This window comes from Thamnophis elegans, chromosome 3, assembly GCF_009769535.1.
Source record: "Thamnophis elegans isolate rThaEle1 chromosome 3, rThaEle1.pri, whole genome shotgun sequence".
Lineage (NCBI taxonomy): Eukaryota > Metazoa > Chordata > Lepidosauria > Squamata > Colubridae > Thamnophis > Thamnophis elegans.
The window spans coordinates 22,767,327-22,788,110 of record NC_045543.1 but is presented as its reverse complement, the minus strand read 5'-3'; the positions used below and the strand labels follow the sequence as shown (position 1 = coordinate 22,788,110).

General features: G+C 38.0%; 1 protein-coding gene across 1 annotated transcript in view; it reads right to left on the bottom strand.

The window, feature by feature from the left end:
• Positions 1 to 4,229: 4,229 nt before the first annotated feature.
• Positions 4,230 to 20,784, bottom strand: part of SPTLC3 (serine palmitoyltransferase long chain base subunit 3) — a 45,220-nt gene continuing 28,665 nt past the window's right edge. Inside the window, exons 9-11 of the mRNA XM_032214493.1 lie at positions 9,387 to 9,522; positions 8,253 to 8,382; positions 4,230 to 4,343 (exon numbers count right to left, since the gene is read on the bottom strand). Of these exons, the coding sequence (XP_032070384.1) occupies positions 4,230 to 4,343; positions 8,253 to 8,382; positions 9,387 to 9,522 (380 nt within the window). The remainder of the gene's footprint in view (positions 4,344 to 8,252; positions 8,383 to 9,386; positions 9,523 to 20,784) is intronic.

The window sequence follows — 20,784 nt, the reverse complement described above, 5'->3', positions numbered from 1 at the left end:
TGATACTGACAATGATTTCTCTGAGATCAATACTCCAGCAATATCCAGGGATATCCCAAAGAAACTGCCTCCTCAGCTAATCACTGTAGAAACCAAGAAAGCCACATGGTGATTCTTCCAAATAGATGTCTTTATTGTTCCACACCTATAGACAGAATCTTGCTGAACTGAAGCACCCTGCAATCTATAGGAAGCATATATTATGTGAACTATTAGGAAGGAGCTGTCATCATCTGTTTTCTTTCAAGTAAATCATCTGAACTGACTAACTCTTACCTACTGCCCCTTATACATTTTTTGGGACTCGTTTGTTTTTATATATCCTTTTAATATTTTTAGCTCTTTAAAAATTACTTGTTTGTACCCCATCTTGTTTGATTTGAATCATCAGTTCGGTCTCCCCCCCCTTCTTTTCAGCAAAAATGCAAATTTGTATGTTTTTGTGCAAAAATGTGATTTCCAGTCACAAACAAAAATACCTGTTGCTTCTTTCCTACTCAAACAAGTCAGTTTTTCAATTTTACATTTTTTTGTCATTTTCAACAACTCCTCTGTAATATATTTCTGAATCTCTTTGTAGATGTCTTATATAATGTGCAGCTTTGGCTATCAGATTTTTAAGCAGTTTCATTGGGCTTTCATTTTAATATATTTTAAAATAATGCTGTCCTTGAACCTTTGGAGTGTGCGTAATCCCTATGAAAACCTGGCAAGTTTTAGGGTCCAAGTATATTAAAACAGAGATCTTCCAGTTTTGAAAACTGTTAGACTCTCCTGCTGAAACTGCTTTGGTTTAACAATTATGGTCCTCTGTTATCCCAAGTGAGATGAGAGTGCTCTAGACAGAGAAATTACTTAGCTATGGCCAATCATTATTTCCCCCCAAATAGGTTTTATGGCCAATTTTCCTCTTTTGCACCAAATAATGCTCTTTTGATCTAATTTTATAATTGCTGTATTTTGACATTTTAAATATTATTTCCCTGCTTCCAAAACATTGGCGCCAAGGATCAAAGTAAAATAATTTTAGGAAGATTGGCCAAAATACTCACAGTGCATTTCAGTTGGCCTTGATAGATTTATTTATCCTAGAAGATGCTTTTTTTTAAAGATAGTTCATATAATTTGATGTTGGAATAATACAAACTGATCTGTCCATCTATTTCTGCATTAGTAGCACCTTACATGTCCCCCTGTGATTAAAATGGGGACCCATCTATAATTCTCTGCACTCTTACTTATGGCTCTCTAGTCATCTTGAGACCATGCTACTGAAAATCAGGGTAAAGACATTTTCTCTCGGGTGACTCCCCTCCCTTGTTTTTGGTGGTCTAATTGGACAAAATACATTGATTTCCACTTTTGAATATGTTAATTCCAGCAAAAATAAAAAATGAAGTCACTGCATTTGTAGAATCTTTTTAGTGATTTTAGTAGCTAAAAAACAACAACTAGATTATGATTACACCACAGAAGCAGCTGCCCTATGTGCTTATTTCCAAATGTAGTGAGAAGCATTTGATTCTGCTATTATATTAGAGATGTGAAAATTAGCCCAGGTCAGGTGAAAACAGCAAAACCAGATAAGATGATTTATTTTAAGTCACCATTATGGCCAGGGGTGGGCTTCAAAAACTTCAGCAACGGGTTCTCTGACCCGTTGCTGAGCGAGCGTTGCCATGGGGGTGTGTGGCCTAGTCAGCCTCCTGCACAATGGGGGGGAACTATTTTCACCTTTCCCAGGCTATGGGGACTTTCCTTAAGCCTCTGGGAGGGTGAATACTGTTTTCCCCAGGCTCCAGAGGCCAGAAACGGGCCCGTTTCCGGCCTTCTGGAACTTCCGTGAGGCCCATTTTCCATCCTTCCCAAGCCTCCGCGCAGGCCCTGCACTTATCCAAAAGGGGCTGCGTGGAGACTCCTGGGAGGGGAGGGCAGGTGGGACCAGCCAGGGTGGGATTTGGAGGGCGAACCTGTAGCGAACCTGTACCCATCCCTGATTATGACTATCATGGGAATGGCCATACTGCACATGGGAACAACAAAATCAGATGGCTCTTAACAATAAACTTCAGAACTCATTCAATATACTTCTGCTTCAGGCAGCATAACTATGTACTGCACTAAGCCAGAGTCCTGCTTTCTTTGATCATGATCAGAGCAGCTTGCTCTTTCCAGCATCTGCTCTTAGTAGACTGTTCCAAGCATAGAAATACAGTGAAGCAGGCAAAAGCAAATTGCTAGTGGCTAAACAGAATTATGGAGGAAAAGACACTGAGAACAGGGTCTTAGGGATATTTTTTATAACACTTGTAGAACATAGTTTCTTTGTAACATATGGTCATTCAGCAGGGGCAGATTGATCCTGAGTCATTGTGCCAATTTTTTTTATGACCAAGAAATGAACCAACTTCAAATATTTTAAAAAACACACAAAAACATCCTTTATTTTTTATACAGCAGTTTTAGTATAATGCACAAACATGGGCCTGTTTAAGTGTTTCTCAAGTTCATTTGCCAACGTGAACAATCATACAACACTGTACAATTTGCTCCTTTTACCTTCCTATACTTCTGAAGCAGAGATCTGATATTCATTGAATGCATTGTGATCCATTTTTAACATTGTAGCCCCACTGAATTTATTAACTTGAATAACAAAAAGGGACCTCAAAACTAATCAGCCTTGCTTTATCCTCAAAAGCTGCTTTAACAAGCAAGGGGATCCCATACTGTAATTGGTATTCTACAATTTAATTATTCAGTTCTTAAATCTTTTTTTCGCAGCTGTGTGTTAAGTGGATGCCACAGCTTTTCAAGAACATGAAAGTAAAATACATCTGTGGAACAGAAAGCCAGGCCATCTCTTGATCAGACATGTTTTACAGTATGATGAGACTTTCGAATGGTTTGTATCTCTCTCAAAAGTGATAGAAATGCTTTTCAACCAGTTATTTTAGAGTAATGTGTTTATGTGTGCGTATAGCTACTTGAGGCCTTAATTGTTGAGACTGGACAATCGTCGGAAGACAATGGTATATTCTCATTAGTCCTGGACCCACTTCATTTGGTGAAACAGAAATGGAATTTTATCCACTTGTTCCTTTAATTTCCAAATGCTGTTTTCAAATCAACTGGTCATGTTTTAAAAACAGTTAATAATTTTAGCCTCAAGAAAAAGATGAATGTATTAACCTTCCAGAAAGAACATTCACTGTGGTTTCCTATATTAAGTATATTTCACTGAAGTAATAAGGCAAAAGGGTTAGTTCTTTTAACTTGAAGATGGCAGTAATAAATGCTAAGATCTTTGAGAATTATATTCTGTAATAGTTTGAGTGTTTTGACTCAGCAGTCTGCTTACCCAGCAAACAAATATTCATGGAGAAAGAAAAGTGTCTTACAAATGACACCTGCTTTTTTCATACTGAAAGGCTTAACACATTGCAAATAGGAAAGTGAAATGGTTATTAAAACTGTGTGTGATAACTCTAAAAACCTATCTGAAAATTAAATAAGTAATCCTCCTTTAAATTATGAAATAATTCAAATAATTCAACAATGTTGAATCTGAATTAACATTGTTTTGGCTTAACTTTATCAATTGAAATATAAAACAATTTTTTAAAAATACCAAGCAGCAAAGATGAATTGGTTTTTTTTTCTTTACTCAAAACTTTCTAACAATAATACTTAAAGTTACACAAAACTATGAAAGACCATTGACTATCCCTGAATCAAGTTCCAGTTTACTCAGTATGTCAAAGTATTTCTATTTGATGGGGATTTTTTTGCCTAAATCCTGTTAAGCTGCAACGGAGATACATCTCTTCTATAAATAAGGGCCAATTTAACAAGATAACTTTTTTTCAGCTATTACATTACATCCCAATTCATTTTTTAAAAAGTGTTATCATAATTAATTTTGTTTCTAACTCTGCTCTTAAAACAGCAACAAGGGCTGTGTAATAGCAACTGATGTAGCAGTTAAAGTCTTTGGGGTCTAATAACAATAACAATAATACTTGTATTTCCTTGTGAGAGAACTGCAACAATATTCTAGTCCTTTGCAGACAGAATCCAATCTGGTAAAAACAGACATAAAACGCTTCTCTTGGATCAGGTAACTGTGAAGCAAAAACTGTCCTTAGAAAAAGAGAAATGCATTCCTATTGTTGAGATCCCCATCTCCTCTTTGTAACATCATTACAGTTTCTCCATGGGAGGGAAACTTAATCTTCAAGTTCAAAGCTTGTTTCATCGTACAGTTCAGGACGAGATGACCTAGCGTGCCGGGAATATTTCAGACACAAAAAATCACCCAGTTCATCCAGAGCGTTCAGGACCTGAAATGCAATTTCAGTGTATTAGAAAGGCATACTTAGCATTTTAACAAAAAAGACACAAAAAAGACACACACTATTTCTAGTATGGCATTTAATGTTGAACTGTTATGAATAACTCATTCCATTTTTTTCAGAGGTTCTACATAAATCATGCATTTACAAGTTTCTTTTGGTTTCTGAGAGCTGCTTCTATCTCCTTGATGAAATCTAACCAGGGGTGGACTTCAAAAATTTCTGCAACGGGGTCTCTGCCTGCTTGCTGGGTGGGCGTGGCCATGGTGGGCGTGGCCTAGTCAGCCTTCTGCACCATGGCAGGGGGGGGGGGCGTTTTTACCTTCCCCAGGCTCTGGAGGCTTTCCTCAAGCCACTGAGAGGACAAAAATGCCTCTCCTGGGCTCCGGAGGACCTCTTTTGGTCGGAAACGAGCTTTTTTGGAATTTTGAAAACTTTCAGGAGGCCCGTTGTCCCCCACTCCCCGAGTCTCTGCATGGGCCCTGCAGTTATCTTGCATCCAAAATGGGTGATGTGGAGACTCTGGGGTGGGGTGGGAGGAGCAGGGTGGGCGGGACCAGCCACGGGTGGGATTTGGAGATTCTCTGAACCGGCCATAACCGAACCCAGACAAGCCTATAGTAGCCCACCCCTGGATCTAATAATCTCCCCTGGATAAGCAGAATTTTGCATAGTTCTGGTCTTGATGAAAAGTCATAGTCTTGAAAAGCATGAGCACAACACATATCCAGAATACTCTGTCAGAATAGAACAGAATAGAATAAAATAGAATAGAATAGAACAGAACAGAGCCTTGGAGGTTTTCTAATCCAGCCTCTTGCTCAAGCAGGAGAACCTATACCATTTCAGACAAGTGGTTGTCCAGTCTCTTCTTAAAAACTTCCAGTGATGAAGCACCTGTGATTTCTGAAGGAAAGTTATTCCACTGGCTAATTGTCCTCATTGTTAGGAAGTTTCTCCTTAATTCCAGGTTGCTTCTCTCTTTGGTTAATTTCCATAAATTTTCCACTTTTCTACATGCTATTTCCATAACTTTGTTTTTCTTTACCTGCCTTTTAAGCAGCATTAACATATTTGGGGGGAGGGGGGGAAACATTGTATATGAGTATGTGTTTAATATTAGTATTGAACTAAATTAAAAGATCTGGAAAAACATTACGAAAAAACATTAAGAGCCGAGGTGGCGCAGTGGTTAAATGCAGCACTGCAGGCTACTGCTAGATCAGCAGTTCAGCGGTTCAAATCTCACCGGCTCAGGGTTGACTCAGCCTTCCATCCTATTGTTGGGGGCAATATGCTGGCTCTCTGTAAACCGCTTAGAGAGGGCTGAAAGCCCTATGAAGCGGTATATAAGTCTACTGCTATTGCTATTACAGCACTGTACTATTATAAATCAAAATACATGCATATCCGATGTGGCTCCCTGCATCTTCCTTGCTCCATCTTGAAGATGGCTTATTGAGTTATTGAGGATTTTTCCTTACAGCAAACGTTCCACAACATTGCTAGGCTGTGGCTGAGGTAGGCTGAATCTGGATCAAGGTCATCTAATAGGGAGGTGGTGTTTTCCATAGAGAAGCTTTTTATGCAGGCATTCTAGATGGCAAGGAGGAGGAACACTGTAGGCTCAGCACCCTTGCTTGGCTCCACCTGGCTTCCTACAGGATTAGTGCCTTCCCTCCGGGATGCAGGATTCTAATCCCCACTAATCATTTTTGCTCTGGCCACCATAGCAGATAGACTCTTGCCAGTACAGTGGGTTCCCCCCACCCCTCCTTTTTGTTCTTTTGGTTGTATGAGGACATTGGTCTTATGAAACCTCAACCATGAGGTCAAATACTTTCCGTAACACTCATGAAGAAATAAGTATAGAGACAAAAGAAAGGAAGATGGGACAGGAAAGGAAGTCTGGCCTAATTGATTGAGTGATTGTACCCGCCACACTGTAAAAGGTCTACTGTGGGAATAGTGATTTGAAAAGTGACCTTTATTATGGTTCTGTAATCCTAAAGGAATACAAACATCAGTTTTTCTTTAAAACATTATATGGCTGTAGGATTAATTTTTAAAAATTACAAATGCATTTCTGGTGACCTTCTTTTTAAAATGTTGGTTCTTGGATAGTCCCTTCTTGCTTAAAAAAAAGGAAGAAAGCATATTCAGGAGGTCTATGCAGATATTTGAGAAAACTCTTGTGATATCTTTCCATTTTAGGAAGGGAATAATAATGACTAATATAGTTCGAATTATGTTAAGTCCATGTCATAGTTCAACAGTGTGCATTTTTATCAAACAAATGTTTTTATTTGAAGGTTTAAATACAATTAAAAGTATGAAAAAGCAAAGAAAAAAAAAGAAAGCAGCCGTACTGTGTCCAAACACTTTGGATGAATTATATGGTTATAGTACTGATTTTTTAAAACATACAAATCCTTTTTTTTGTGGCCAAAGTATGTGCTTGCCTTCCACACAAAACTAATAGACCAGTGAGGTAATTCCTATTGATTCACAGCATAAAATTCAGGGCTCTTTTATTTTCAAATTACTTCAGAGAATAGGTTCTGACTGGCTCTAGCAAATATAGAATTCTTTAATAGGCCTTATAGTACATTACAGTTCTTTAATTCATTAATTGAATTTGGGACATGGACTTTCCAATTTTATTAAACATATTGGGTTTAAGATCATTAGGTGTCTTTTAAGAATAAGCAGAAGAATAACAAAACCAGAAAATCCAACTATTTGGACAATAAATTATTATAAATTTTATTTAAAGTTCTAAGTTCATCAGGACAATATAGTCAAACAGAAAATTTATAAACAATTAGATTGTGGCCCTTCTCTTTAAGAGATGCGATAGAATTATTATTTAATCACATTTTGACAAGTTTTTCCTCAAGCAGCATAGTTTTTTTCTGCTAAGAATCTCTCATTAACTTTACTCTCTCTTTAATTATTCCTTGGAAACCTCAGGAAACTGAGGCCACGATACTATTTCTCAAATCTGCCCCAATACCATAAAAATTGATGCCATTGTAGTGATACCATTGTAAGGGAAGTGACCTATAAGAATTGAAATTAAGAAGCAAAAAATGATTTAAATTGCTATCAGAGATCAATAATTTTTTAGAGAGTGTGGACAGGATGTCAAGTGCCCAAATTTTGATTACATGACTATTGGAGCCATGCAGGCATAGGCATTATTGACTGAACTCTACAATAACTTTTAATGATTGCTGTATGAATGGCCATAACCATTTTGTTCTTGAAATTTTGGACTTCACAATATCCCAGAGTCACACAATCACGATTTGCAACCTTCTCTACCAGCTTTCCAGAAACAAAGTCAATGAAAAAGCAACAGGAAGTCAGAAATTCGGTTATGTTAGGTTCTTGATTAATAACTGATAGTATTAAGTCATAAATTCCACTATTGATGAGAACAAAAATATAAAATGTATTTTTATCTATTGTCCATAATGTTGTGAATATTTATAGAATAGAATTCTTTATTGGCCAAGTATATTAATTTATCTTAACAGGATTTCTGGATTTCTGAAGGGTATTACTCCCATCATTCATAAAATAATATATACATTTTATAATCTGCTCCCTTTCCACTTTGACAATTTAAGAATTCTACAAAAACTTAAAACCTAATTCAAGTGGGTTCAATATAATACACTGTTTAATCTATACTTCCTATCTTTCTAGCAGCAGTGTGTTCTGATGTTTCTAATTATCTAACTTAAGAACTCCAAAGGCTCTGTGATCAAATGAAGCTTAAATAAGGAAGGCAAAATTACAAGAGACAACAAAGAGGAGAAATCTAGTGAGGCTTCTCCCAAGCCCCTTCAGGAAGAGAAGTTCGTTTTGTAAGTCTATCTCTGTGCTTACCGTGTCTAGCATCTCCCGTGTATGAGCAGTGGATACACAAAACCGAGCTCTGGATTCTGTGATTGGGGTAGCTGGGAAGCCAACTACAACCACACCAATGTTTTTGGATAACATGAGTCTTGCAAAAGCCCTGAGTAAGGAAATGAAATGAAACAGAACTTATTTTCTTAAAATGGCATTATATATTTTAAAAAAAACAAAGAATAAGAATTGCAAAAATAATACCAAAAACATATACATAATATTCTGATGATATAAGAATAAATGTTAATTAAAAAAACCCAGTAGGATTACAGCTGCAATTAGTTGTTTCTTGTATTACTGTGTATGTGTGGCATGGACATTCAAAAACATTTATTTGGTAGATTTAGTAAACTTTAACAATCCAATGGCATATGAATAAACAAAAAGGGGCTCCAGGTCTCACTTTCCTTCCCCAGGCTTGCTTTTAGCAAACCAAACTTGGTAGGTTTTAATTAAATTGTCTAATTGTGGCTTCCATATGCAGTTAACTAATCATTTCTGATTCCTCTCCAAAGGATTATTTAATAAATGCACTGAATTTGAGGCGAGATTACTCTCTCATCTGTCTGTTGCATCTCATCTCTTTCTCCTATCTATCTATCTATCTATCTATCTATCTATCTATCTATCTATCTATCTATCTATCATCTATCCATCCATCCATCCATCCATCCATCCATCCATCCATCCATCCATCCATCATCCTTCTCCCTGCCAACTTCCACTACCTTGGGTTAGCCTTACTGATGTGCCAAATTATACGCAGTGTAAATCTTTAAAAGGCTGATAAGCTTAGTAATAAAAAAAAGCCTGTCCTTTTTGGGAAATTCATCCCCATTAGGATGAGACTCTCATTCTGGCTGAAGGCTATTCATTATTTTTAATCATGTAACAAGTGAGAACTTACCCACTGCTGAAATAACATAAAAAGAGAACTTGCAGCCTGCTCTTTCCCACAAGATTGCATGGAGGGAGGATAAGGAAAAGCCCCAATTTGCTATAGACCTATGTTCATCTCACAGCTTTTAAAAATAATTACAAATGAACTGAGTTTAAAAATTATATTCTGAAAATTTTATACAGTTTTTTGTGCAAGAGGAATGAACTTACCCAACTTTACCAGGTAAATAAAGAAGTAAAGGCACAACTGGAGAATCATCATTGCCATAAATAATGAAGCCCAATTCACGCAATCTTCTTCTGAAGTACCTTGTATTTTCTGCTAGCTGACTAATTCGTTGACGTCCTGAAAGAATCAATGAATTACAGAACTCAGAAAAATACACTTGTTATCTAAAGACAAAAACAGAACTATAGATATTTACATTACAAAAAGACGAATGAACAAAACACTTTTTTGAAACAAATTAAGAGCTCATCAGTTCTGAAACGTATGGTGTAAATTGTAAAATGGATTCATGAAATTATTTCCAACAAAGAAATTTGCCTAAAATTATCAGGCAAAACAGCAGTAATGATGAGACCGAGTGAGGCAGGTATTCAACCTTTAGATTTTTTAAAAGAGGATTCAGCAATCATATAAGCACATAGAAGAACAACACATTTTTCTCCTCAGAACTAATTTCCCATTTGTCCAATCTTTTTTCCACATGTTTATTTTAGAAATTAAAGCATTTTTAGACAACATGCTTAAACCGTTTTAGGGAAGAAAAAGAATTTTACTAATGGAGAGGTTCCATACTCTGTTTGACAAATTTCTTTTAATAGAACAATTCTCAAATTACAGATTCTATTTTCTCAAAAATAGAGAATGTTTCTCAACTCTACTGAAAAACACATTAGAAATATTTAGATGTTCAGAAAAAATATTGAACTCCCAGGATAATTACCACCTATCTCTATACTGCTCTAATACAATAAACTTGGATAGGATCAGTGGTGGATTCTGGATCCCGTCGCAATTGATATGCTGTGATGGGGCCGGGCATCCACCATGTACGCATGTGCTGCATGCGCACTCATCGCCCGCAACACTCCAGCTTCTCATCGCCATTGCACAGGCGCCTATGCTCCTTGCACATGCGCAAATGGCCCGGTTGGGTCAAATACAGATAAGGATGGCGGGTGGGCAGGCCCTCTGGAGCACCGTACCGGAACAGTACCTGGGGCTCCCAACAGGTACTGGTACACCCGTACCGGGGCATACCGGCCATAACCCACCACTGTTCAGAATATGCAAATCTATCTAAATCTGATCTCAGAACCATTGCCAAGACCATTGACACCCTTAAATTCCCGTTCCACTTGTCTGAGCTTGTGCTATCCCAGGAGTCATTTATTCTTTTGGAATATGAAAAAGATTTTGAAGGAGCAAGGCAACAAGATGTCATCTTTTTCAATATAACTTTCAATGCTGTACAACTGAAATTGGCTAGCAGAACATTTTTCCAGGACCATACTGCATCTTACAGATGAAAATACTGAACTGATGGAATTGTTATTCAGTCACTTTCAACTTTTTGTGACCCACTGAATATCATTTCACCGGAACTGTCTGTCAGTAGCTGCTTCTCTAAGTTCTTGTACACTCGTAACATATTTCATCACTGATAGTATCTAGCCACCTATCTTTCTGTCAGCCTCTTTCTGATTGCCTTCAATTTTTTCAAGCATCAGACTCTTCCAATGACTTAGCATTATGTGTTCAAAATATATGAGTTTCATCTTACTATTGTTCACTAACTGCTTTCAATAAGTAGTTGGAAGGGGCAGTTTTATCCTGTGGACCTTTCCAGATTTTACAAGTTTTGGACAATTACTATCCGGTCTTCAATCTTCTCTTAGTTACATAAAGGTAAAGGCTGTGGAGACAGTGATTCAGGATGAACTATGAGGCACCCTAGAATAAATGAATTACCTAGACCTTATCGAACAGAGTTCAGGCCTGAGTAAAGGACAATTGATAGCATTTGTAACTTTGGCCGATGCCTATGCCAGCGCCTGAGTAAGTATCACATGACTTTCTAGTAATGCTTTTCAGATTTTAGGTTTATCTATTCTGTTACTTTTATTTCATAAAGCTCTCATTGTTATTGTTTTGAGCTGTTGGGAGTCTATGTAAAATTGCAATGATATAAATATGATAAATAAATAAACACATTAATTAATGTTGATAACCTCATTTATGAATTTCAAACCATTTTAGTTGCTCTGTATTTCAATAACTGTTGCTTCCTGGTCATTAAAATAAATTTTTCAACAGGCAGATGAGGTGGCTTGATACATGTTTTAGGATTAACTACAGGTAGCGGTGAACACAGTAGAAAGTATTTGAATAACCAATACATTAAAAATAGCCACTTTAAAAATACTTGCCTTTTTCATTATTCCTGAGATGTGTACTTGTCCTTGACTTATGAGGGCAATTGGGATTGGGATTGTCATCGCTAAGTTATGTGGTCATAAAACTTGATGTCACAAGAATGCATTGCTTAGTGAGGGAAATTGAGGCAGTCCCAATTGGTGCAGTAACCCCAAGATACAGTATGTGGGTTGTTAAGTGGAGAGCGAAGAGAGTTCCAGGTAAGGAGCTCGGGAGATACTGCAGGGAAGTGGAGGCAGCCTGTGGAAGTCACATGTGAATTAGGGTGTATGCGATGGTGTCACAGTGTGGCGTATGGTCAGGGAGGCAGAGGAGAAGGTGCAGGATGAGTTCATGCATGTATACATGTGCAGGGAAGCCAGGTAAAGTGTTAAACAGCAAGAAGCAGAGTCTTGGTCCTGGCCAACCCCTTTTTATTTACACGACTGTGAATTGCTTTCATTCACAGTCAGAAAGGCTTAGCAAACAGTTTTTCAGAGGAATGTTTATCAAATACGAACCTTATCTCGTTTGGTGAGCTGCCAAATAACTAGTCTCCAAACATAAGGTAAGGCCAAACGTGGCACAGTGTCTCTTATAGTTACAAACAGAACTTTCCACTCATGACACGATCGAATTAACGAATTGCTTCCTGCAAAAGCCCACTCCCAGTTCGCTCCTCTTTTGTTTCCTATGGGAGGGGCCAATCACCTGCAAGGTGTGGCTTTACTCTTAACTCGACCCTGCATTCTTACTTGTTCTTATCTTCTGGCAGCTCTGCGCTTGCGCACACTGGGAACAGGTTCCAGTTGTTCCTCTGCCTCGCTGATGTCTATCTCCCTCTTTGCCTCTGACACAGAGCCCTTGTCTGAGCTTTCTTCAACCCCTAGGACTGGTCCATGTTCCTCCCCAACCTCCTCATTGTCTGACACTGCTGCCAGCTCTGCTAGGGGGCCACAACAGAAAGAGGGCAGAGTATGCATGCGAATGAACACAAGGAGAAAGGGGAAATAGGGTACAGGGCATATGTATGTGTGTGTGACTACAAGGAGACCAGAGAGATAGGGTGCAGAGGGTGCACAGGGACGCCCAGAAAAAAAGGTTATTGATGAATGCATGCATGTATTCAGCAGGTAGGCTGAGAAAGGAAGGTACAGATGCGTGCAAGTGAAGAAAGATCAGTAGAGAGAAGATTTATTCAAGTGACTTGTGATTTTCACTGCCAGCTTTCCGCACTGACTTTCTGGGAAGCTGGCAGGAAGGTCCAAGATCATGTGCCCGCAGGATGCTGCAACCAGTCATTAGTGCAAACAGGTTGCTAAGCAGCTAAATTTTGTTTACATGACTGCGGGGCTGCTGCAAGGGCTGGAACTTTGATGACTGGTCACAAGTCCCTTCACTGCCATCATAATACCGAACAGTCAAATAAATGATCCTAACTTTAAGGCTACTTGCATGTATTAGGGATGCACAAAGCATTTCTTCTGTGCAATGGCTGTGCGTGCACAAAGAATTCAAAGCAGGTGCATGAGCTTTGCAAAAAGTATGGCTGATATAAAGATGTAGAGAGAGGAGCTCTATTTGCCCTCTGGCCATGGAGCATATTTTTCTAGTGTTTTCATAGTCATTATAGCTGTTACCTGGCTCAGCATATGTCTACCTTATGCTGATATGTGCAGCTAAGCTGCTGAACACTATTTCTGATTAGGATCAAGGACTGTAATTACTTTCCACGATTAAGGAATTTTGGTTTAGTTCAGTGGTTATCAGCCAGAAATTAAGGCCCTGCCCCTTGTACTGTATATGGTGTTGCAAATGTGCTATCCTGACAATAACTATATAACAAAATCAGCATAGAGAAATGATTTGTGGAACTAAGCTTGTGAATAGCGTCTTGGTTCATACACTGGGATTTACAGCATACCATCAGAGGGATATTCAGAGCCAAGGCTATTTTCTAAGATTACAGGTAGCCTTTGGCTGAGCCCAACACTTCTGTGGTTAAGCGGGACATTTGTTAAGTGAGTTTTGCCCCATTTCACGACCTTTCTTGCCACAGTTGTTAAGAAAATCACTGCAGTTGGCAAGTTAGTAAATGGGTTGTTAAGTAAATATGGCTTCAACATTGACTTTCCTTGTCAGAAGGTTGCAAAATGTGATCACATGATCCTGGGACATAGCAACAGCCCTAAGTATGAACCAGTTGCGAAGCATCTGAATTTTGACCATATGATCGTGGGGATGGTGCAATGGTCATAACTGTGAAAAACAGTCACAAGTCACTCTTTTCAGTGCCATTGTAACTTTGAACAGTCACTCAAGGTATTGTTGTTAGTTGTGGACTACCTGTATTTATTACAGGCATTGTGAAAGTAAAATACGATTAACCCATGCAAGTCGTCCTGAGCATCTCAGAATGTGCAGGATAAAATGTGTGAGAGATGGATAGATATGCTCTGTCAGCGGCATATGTGTCTTACCCAGTAGACTAAAGTACTCTTGAATCTTTCTGTAAAGCAGTCTAAACAAGAGTAAGATAAGAATAAGAAATACACAAGCACTATTCTGATTGGTTCTGAGTTTTTCACTCTTTAATCTTGAAGTTAAGTTCTCCATGTGATACGATATCTATATGATTTTACTAAAACTGTGTGCTGGCCCTGGGGGCTAATGGCGACTGCCCCTAACCGCACCAGACTTTCTGTGAGTCTCCAGATACTCACTCAGGCAGTTGATGGTAGTATTTGCGCCTTTTTAAAAAGTCTCTAGTTTTTTTCCTTAGGATTCTCAGGAGTTCCAGGATGGCACAACCGCCCAGTTGAGGGCTGAGTCAATAACTGGGTAGTACCTGGTGACCAGGGCGTGGCCCAAAGAGCTTATCTGACTCAGCCCAATCAACGAGAGGACGAGGTCAACCCATCCTGGATACTCCTCTCCTCACTATGGAGAAGATACATATTCTAGAATCCAGGAATATCACAAATGGACAAAGTTAGTTTTGGAATAAATTCAGGCCATTAAAAAAACTATACTTTTTATTGGAGATAAAATGTATTTCATCTTCCCTTGACAATGTGGTGTTCTTGCTAGCATTTTCATCCTCTAGAATACTTTTGCTGGATTACGTTTAATGCTAACTACTAAACAAATAGACCTAAGCATTTTGCAAGAGCTTAAGAGGCAGCCTTTGCACATCACACAACAGTTCCTGTGGCATCCCTGAATTTTTTAAACAGTCTTGACTGAATATTTCTCTTTAAGGATGTCACTTTGACAATTGCCATTATAGCAATTCATTCTTTCTAGAGAAGCAATCCACAAGCACATCCTGCTCCACCCTGGCAAGTATTATTATTATTTTACAATGTCTCTGCTGCTCTTTGTAATTAGCACTTCTTTTAGGCCCAATGTCAAGCCAGACTATTTGGCATTCCTTTATATTTCATTTTTGATGTTGTTATTTAAAAATCAGTAATTAGTGCAATCTTGGTCAAACTTCCTTTCATCTACTTTGGCTTGAGAAATAAGGTACTTAACATCCTCTGATTTTCAAAGCACTTATATGCCACTAAGACACATATACCACTAATCATATACACTTAATTAAGAGACAACTGTTAATTGGGACAGTTATGAACCAAAAATCGTGGTACTTATTTCTGTCCTTTATTTTGTGTTACTTTGGTCGGTGCATATAGCTGTTGCACATGGATATGATCAAGAACCCCTCATTTCAACCCCTGAGCTACAAAATATTCTCTTCTATCAGAAATATGATCACATGATTTGGGAGAAATGTTTAAAACTCCACCTCCCCAAGATAAATCAATAAACAGAAACTTTTTAGATATTGCTGAAATCTAATTCCAAGTTCCTTTTACCATAGAGTTTATTAGCTAAAGGTGGCTTCTTGGTGCCACAATTCAACATCTACAGCAATGTTTTCCATACTTGGCAACTTTAAGATGTGGGACTTCAACTCTAGAGTCTACAGATCTTAAAGTTGCTAAGTTTGAAAAAACATTGCTCAGAGCATTGGATAATATGTTCCTTCAGCAACTGAGCTACTCCTTGTAGGAATCTTACTCATAGGGAAGTGGCACGTTACAGATAAAGTTAAGCTGGAGCCTGCATTTCCAACATGGAAATCCTTTTCTTGGGTTGCATTCTGTGATATCATATTGGTCAGGGTAGGTTGAAAGTATAGTTTAGAAACATCTTGATAGTAACTGATAAGACTGAGATAAGAATAGTTTAAAGTCAGAAAAATCTATCCTTAAGCAGTAACTACCATCCGATGCAAATTACACTAAATAGATCAGAAGGTTATTTTCTATGCAGACTAAGCAGGGGTGAAATCCAGCAGGTTCTGGAAATTTTGAGTAGTTTGGAGAACCGGCAAATGGCACCACAGGCTGGCCCCAGAGTGGGGTGGGAATGGAGATTTTGCAGAATCCTTCCCCTGCTATGCCAACCAAGCCACGTCCACAGAACTGGTAGTTAAAAAAAATGAATTTCACCACTGAAACAAAGATATTCCTAAACTGAAAGAAAGGAAGGAAAAAACCCTAAAAGATAACCCATACAATTACCCTAAAATTATCAGAAGTTTTTTAAAAAAACCTTGTCAGTTGAGGTGACGATACTGATATCTAACTAGTACATGGTATCTAATAACACAATCCCAAATATATCTACCTGTCAGGAGTAAGTCCTACTGAATTCAAAAAACTTTCTTTTAAGTAATAGGGCACAGAACTGCAGCCTCAATTCTTGTAAATTGTTTCACGCAAGTGGGATGTATTTATTGACATCCAGATAGCCATATTCTATAGCAGCCTTCTTTAATTAGTTCCCCTTGGATGGGCTGAACTTCAACTCTCTTCATCCCAAGCCAGCACAGCTAAATAATGTGCTAGTTAAAGATGACAGGAATCACATCAAGTTGGGGAATGCTCTTCTAGAAATTCCTAGGAAGAATCTCAATACTGAAAGAGGGTAACTCAAGCAATTCATACAACATTTTAATCATACATCCCCCAAATAGAAAAAAAAGACAAATTTGGGCAATGGTTTAACCAAGAACTAACAGAAGTCTAGGGTTTTTTTTTTCCTTATAAAAATAATGGTGGACATTCATTCTTTTTCAGCTTGGAAGTTTTTTTTAATGAGAATACTTTGGAATTATTTATGTCTTAGCTGAATTAAAATAAAGAGAACAACAATAAAAGTCTATAAGGAACATATGGAATAAAGGAGCAAGGCAGCTGCCATGATCTTACAATGCTTGACCCTAGTAGTTAGCATATGCAAGGATGTGGTCAAAAATAACTCTTCTGAAGTATGAATCTAGGGCAACCACAAAGAAATCAAGGAGCCCAAATGTCACATATAGAGCCATAAGGGGCTTCTTAACCACAAGTTCCCCTCTTCCAGGAAAAGATCTTAATCTTAGAAAACCACTTTTTTTTTTAACAACATGAAAGCTGTAGACTTTTGGAAATTTCCAGTTGCACCTATTGAATGCTGTCACAGCAATGTTCACTGTCACATCTTTATGGAGCTGGATTATTTCCTGGCTATATGCTATGTTTGTGGGGTGATGATGTTTGCAACATTGCCACTGATTATTCAATTCCTCTTCTTATTATTTTTGGCCTCCAGATCTACCACCTACATTCCCCATAAGCATAAAAAGGTACAGTAGCTTGTGATAGAATCGACTATTGGAAGCCTGGGGTTGAGATGGATGAGTAGCTATGGGCGTAGAATGGCATTTCAGAGGCTGTGCTAGCTTTAAAAAAAAAATAATCTGCCAAAAAAAGATACTGATCTTCACCCTGTGTGAATGACATCTAAATGAAATGATCTGCTGAATGCTCCTTTCATTTACCAAAGGGGGGAGGTTATGGAAGAAATTAAGGAATGTAGAAGTTAATAGGATTTTTTTAGCATAGAGTTTTTGAGTATAGCAACAGTCATGATTTAGCAAGAGAGTAAGCAGATAGAATAATTCAACTCTGTACAGGTAGTCCTCAATTTATGACCACAATTCAGCCCAGTGTCTGCTGTTAAGTGAGACATTTGTTAAGTGAGTTTTGCCCCATTTTACGACCTTTCTTGCCACAGTTGTTAAGTGAATCACCACAGTTGTTAAGTTAGTAGCTTGGTCATTAAGTGAATCTGGCTTTCCCATTGACTTTGCTTGTAAAAAGCTTGCAAAAAGTGATCACATGACCTTGGGACACAGTAATAGCCATAAGCATGAACCAGCTGCCAAGCAAATGAACTCTGATCACAAGATCATGAGGATGCCACAAAGGTTTTAATGTGAAAAATGATCATGTCACTTTTTTCAGTTCCGTTGTAACTTTGAAAGGTCACTAAATGAACAGTTGTAAATCGAGGACTACCTGTAATAGGGATTAGGTTCAAGAGGAAGACAACTAGAGTTAGTTGAAAGCTATGGTTTTGCAGTTAACAGGTTCAACAGTGTGTGTCTATTTTTGTCTTTTGCCTCCTTTATAGCCATTTTTTTTACATTTCTAGATAATAAACGCATCATGTTTTCTCTGTTTTGGGGTCTTCAACATGGAATGTTATTAACATGGCTCTGTATGCTTGACCTGGCTTTGCAAAGTCATAATAATTCTGGAGAGTCAAGTACTTTTTGTTGTCCTGATTCAATAGACAAAATGAAGGTCATGACTGACCTGGTGGTAGAGGGAGAAGAAAGTGGAATTGGGGTAATGTAAATTCTGAAAGTTCCTGTCTACAGATTTTACTTCAACCAGTTATAGAGTTAAAGCATATTTAACACTTGCTGCCATGTAACAAAATTCACAGAACTATACTCTGATATGCATTTTTGCTTAGATCAACATACCACCCACTATTATTCTATCAGCATTTGTACATCCACTTTCATGACCATTTCTCTCAAAATCCACTCCTGAAACTATCAAAAAGGATTGTCCCATTTTCAGAAACACTCATCACATTTGCATCCTTTACTAATTTTCTCAGTCTTTTACTAGTACTTGTATTGTCTGATTCATTATTTTGTCATGTGTGCGTATAGACCAATGTTTAAACCATATATTCAGAACTAAAACACACTTTTTAATGCAGGTATTTCACGGATCACCATATTAATTTATGTTTATTCTTCAAATGGCTTGACCACGTTTTTATCTTAGTGCCATATCATCCAACAAAAACCATCCATCCATGCCTGACTGCATCCACCCATCATTTGGAGTATAAATTGGAATTACCATCAACCTATGGATTCCTATTTCCATACATCTACAACAGATGCCACCAATTCATATTTTCTGGAATATAATTTAGTTTTTTCTTTCACTCACACCATCTTTCCCCATATGTGTTTGTCGATTTTATAAGATCTGATGCTAACAGATCTTGAATGAAGGTTGTCCCATCCTCTTTTTCGTGGTTTCTCAAACACCGCATATATCTATTTTGTTTCAGTTAAGTAATTATTAATTAATTAATACTTTTTACCTAATTCTTCCATGTTGTAATCTCTGCATGCCAGATGGGCCTCTAAACACTGATCGCCTATCATGGCTTTAATTTTTTGAGGTTTTCACATAATGCTTTCCACCATCTAAAGACAATGTAGATTAGGTTATATTTGCGCCATATCTACATTCTCTGCTAACAGTAAAAGCAATATTGGTCAGTTTTGACAAATTCTGGCCAGCATGCCATAAGCACAAGGAAGCATGCTCACTTTCAATGCAATCTTAAGATTTCTAAGGGAGAGACTATACTGCAAGCCAACTTACTGTTGCTTGTGTTCCTCTAACTAGGAGGTAGGTGCACTGTTATGTATGTATGTATGTATGTACGTACGCACGTGCACGCACACACACACACACACAAATATCATATAGACAGGTTATTATTCTTCAGAGTTGCTATTCAGCATCATTGTGACAAATTCTGCAACAGATCCAAAACAACAGCAACTGTGTCAGAGTAACTCCATTCATGTCCCCACCCAATTTTCCTGCCACTAATGCAAACAACAACTTGGGGTTATTCCCCCCACTCCAAAAATACCATCTGCTATAACGTGTACTTAACATGTTTAAGATCAATGAAATGCTTAAAGATTTCAAATATTTTTTAAAAAAATGTTGCTTTAAAAGTTGAAAATACTAGCAAAACTAAATACTTAAAAACGGTGTTTTCTCTTAGGAGATCTTCAGAGAAAATAGAGAAAATGGCAAAACTTGGAAATATATACATACATAAGAGATCTATGTTCCTGCTGGCTACACAAATTGCCCAGGTTGATCTGCATTTACAAAGAGGCAATTGTCCAACATTCTTTCCTTTAAGTTGTTTCTCTTGCAATGCAGTATGTTACAGCCCTACTTTCTCTTGTGAGCCTGGCTAAAGGGTGCCTTTGACTGTTGGACAGAGGAATGTTTCAAGATTTGTTAATGAATCAATGAGGTACAGTACCAAACTGCAGTGTGTATGTACATGTGTGTTTATGTGGATGAGTATATATTTATTTATTCATTTCACTCTTTGGAAACAGTTGGCTTGCGCATCCACAGCCATTCTGGGATTTCATCTAAGTGTGTTTTCCCCCATCCAGATCTGAACAGCCTCCAGGCACAAGGCCAGGTCCTCCATTTCATCTCCTGCCTGAATTATGCTAGCTGTACTCCCACGACTATTTTCTGCTTTGCTCTGTTAATTTGTTATGAAGGGCACAGCGTCCATGTGTCCCTGCACTGTCAACATTTTTTTTAAAAAGCCAATAAAAATCCTGTCATCGTATGTCCCTGATTTAAACCAACATGAACAGGATGGCCTATGGCAAAAGTTGTTTGAAACAGGGGGAAAAATGTGGGAAATAACTCAAATAGGGACAATTTGTTTTCATTGCAAGATCAAAGACGTGACTTTTCACCCAAGTTTAATGGGTCTCAACTTTAGGGTTGTTGGCTGTACCTGTCCCTTCAGGTCATGCTGTCCATCCTGGCCCTGTCACACTTAGTTCAGGGCCTGCTTGTACCATCCCAGCTGTAGCTCCTCCTTTCTATAGTTTAGGATGAGAAGTAGGGCTCCATATAGCTCCAATGTTAATCCCTTCTTAAAATACTACTGCAGTTAGGACTGGGCCTTATTAGCCTGCTTGTT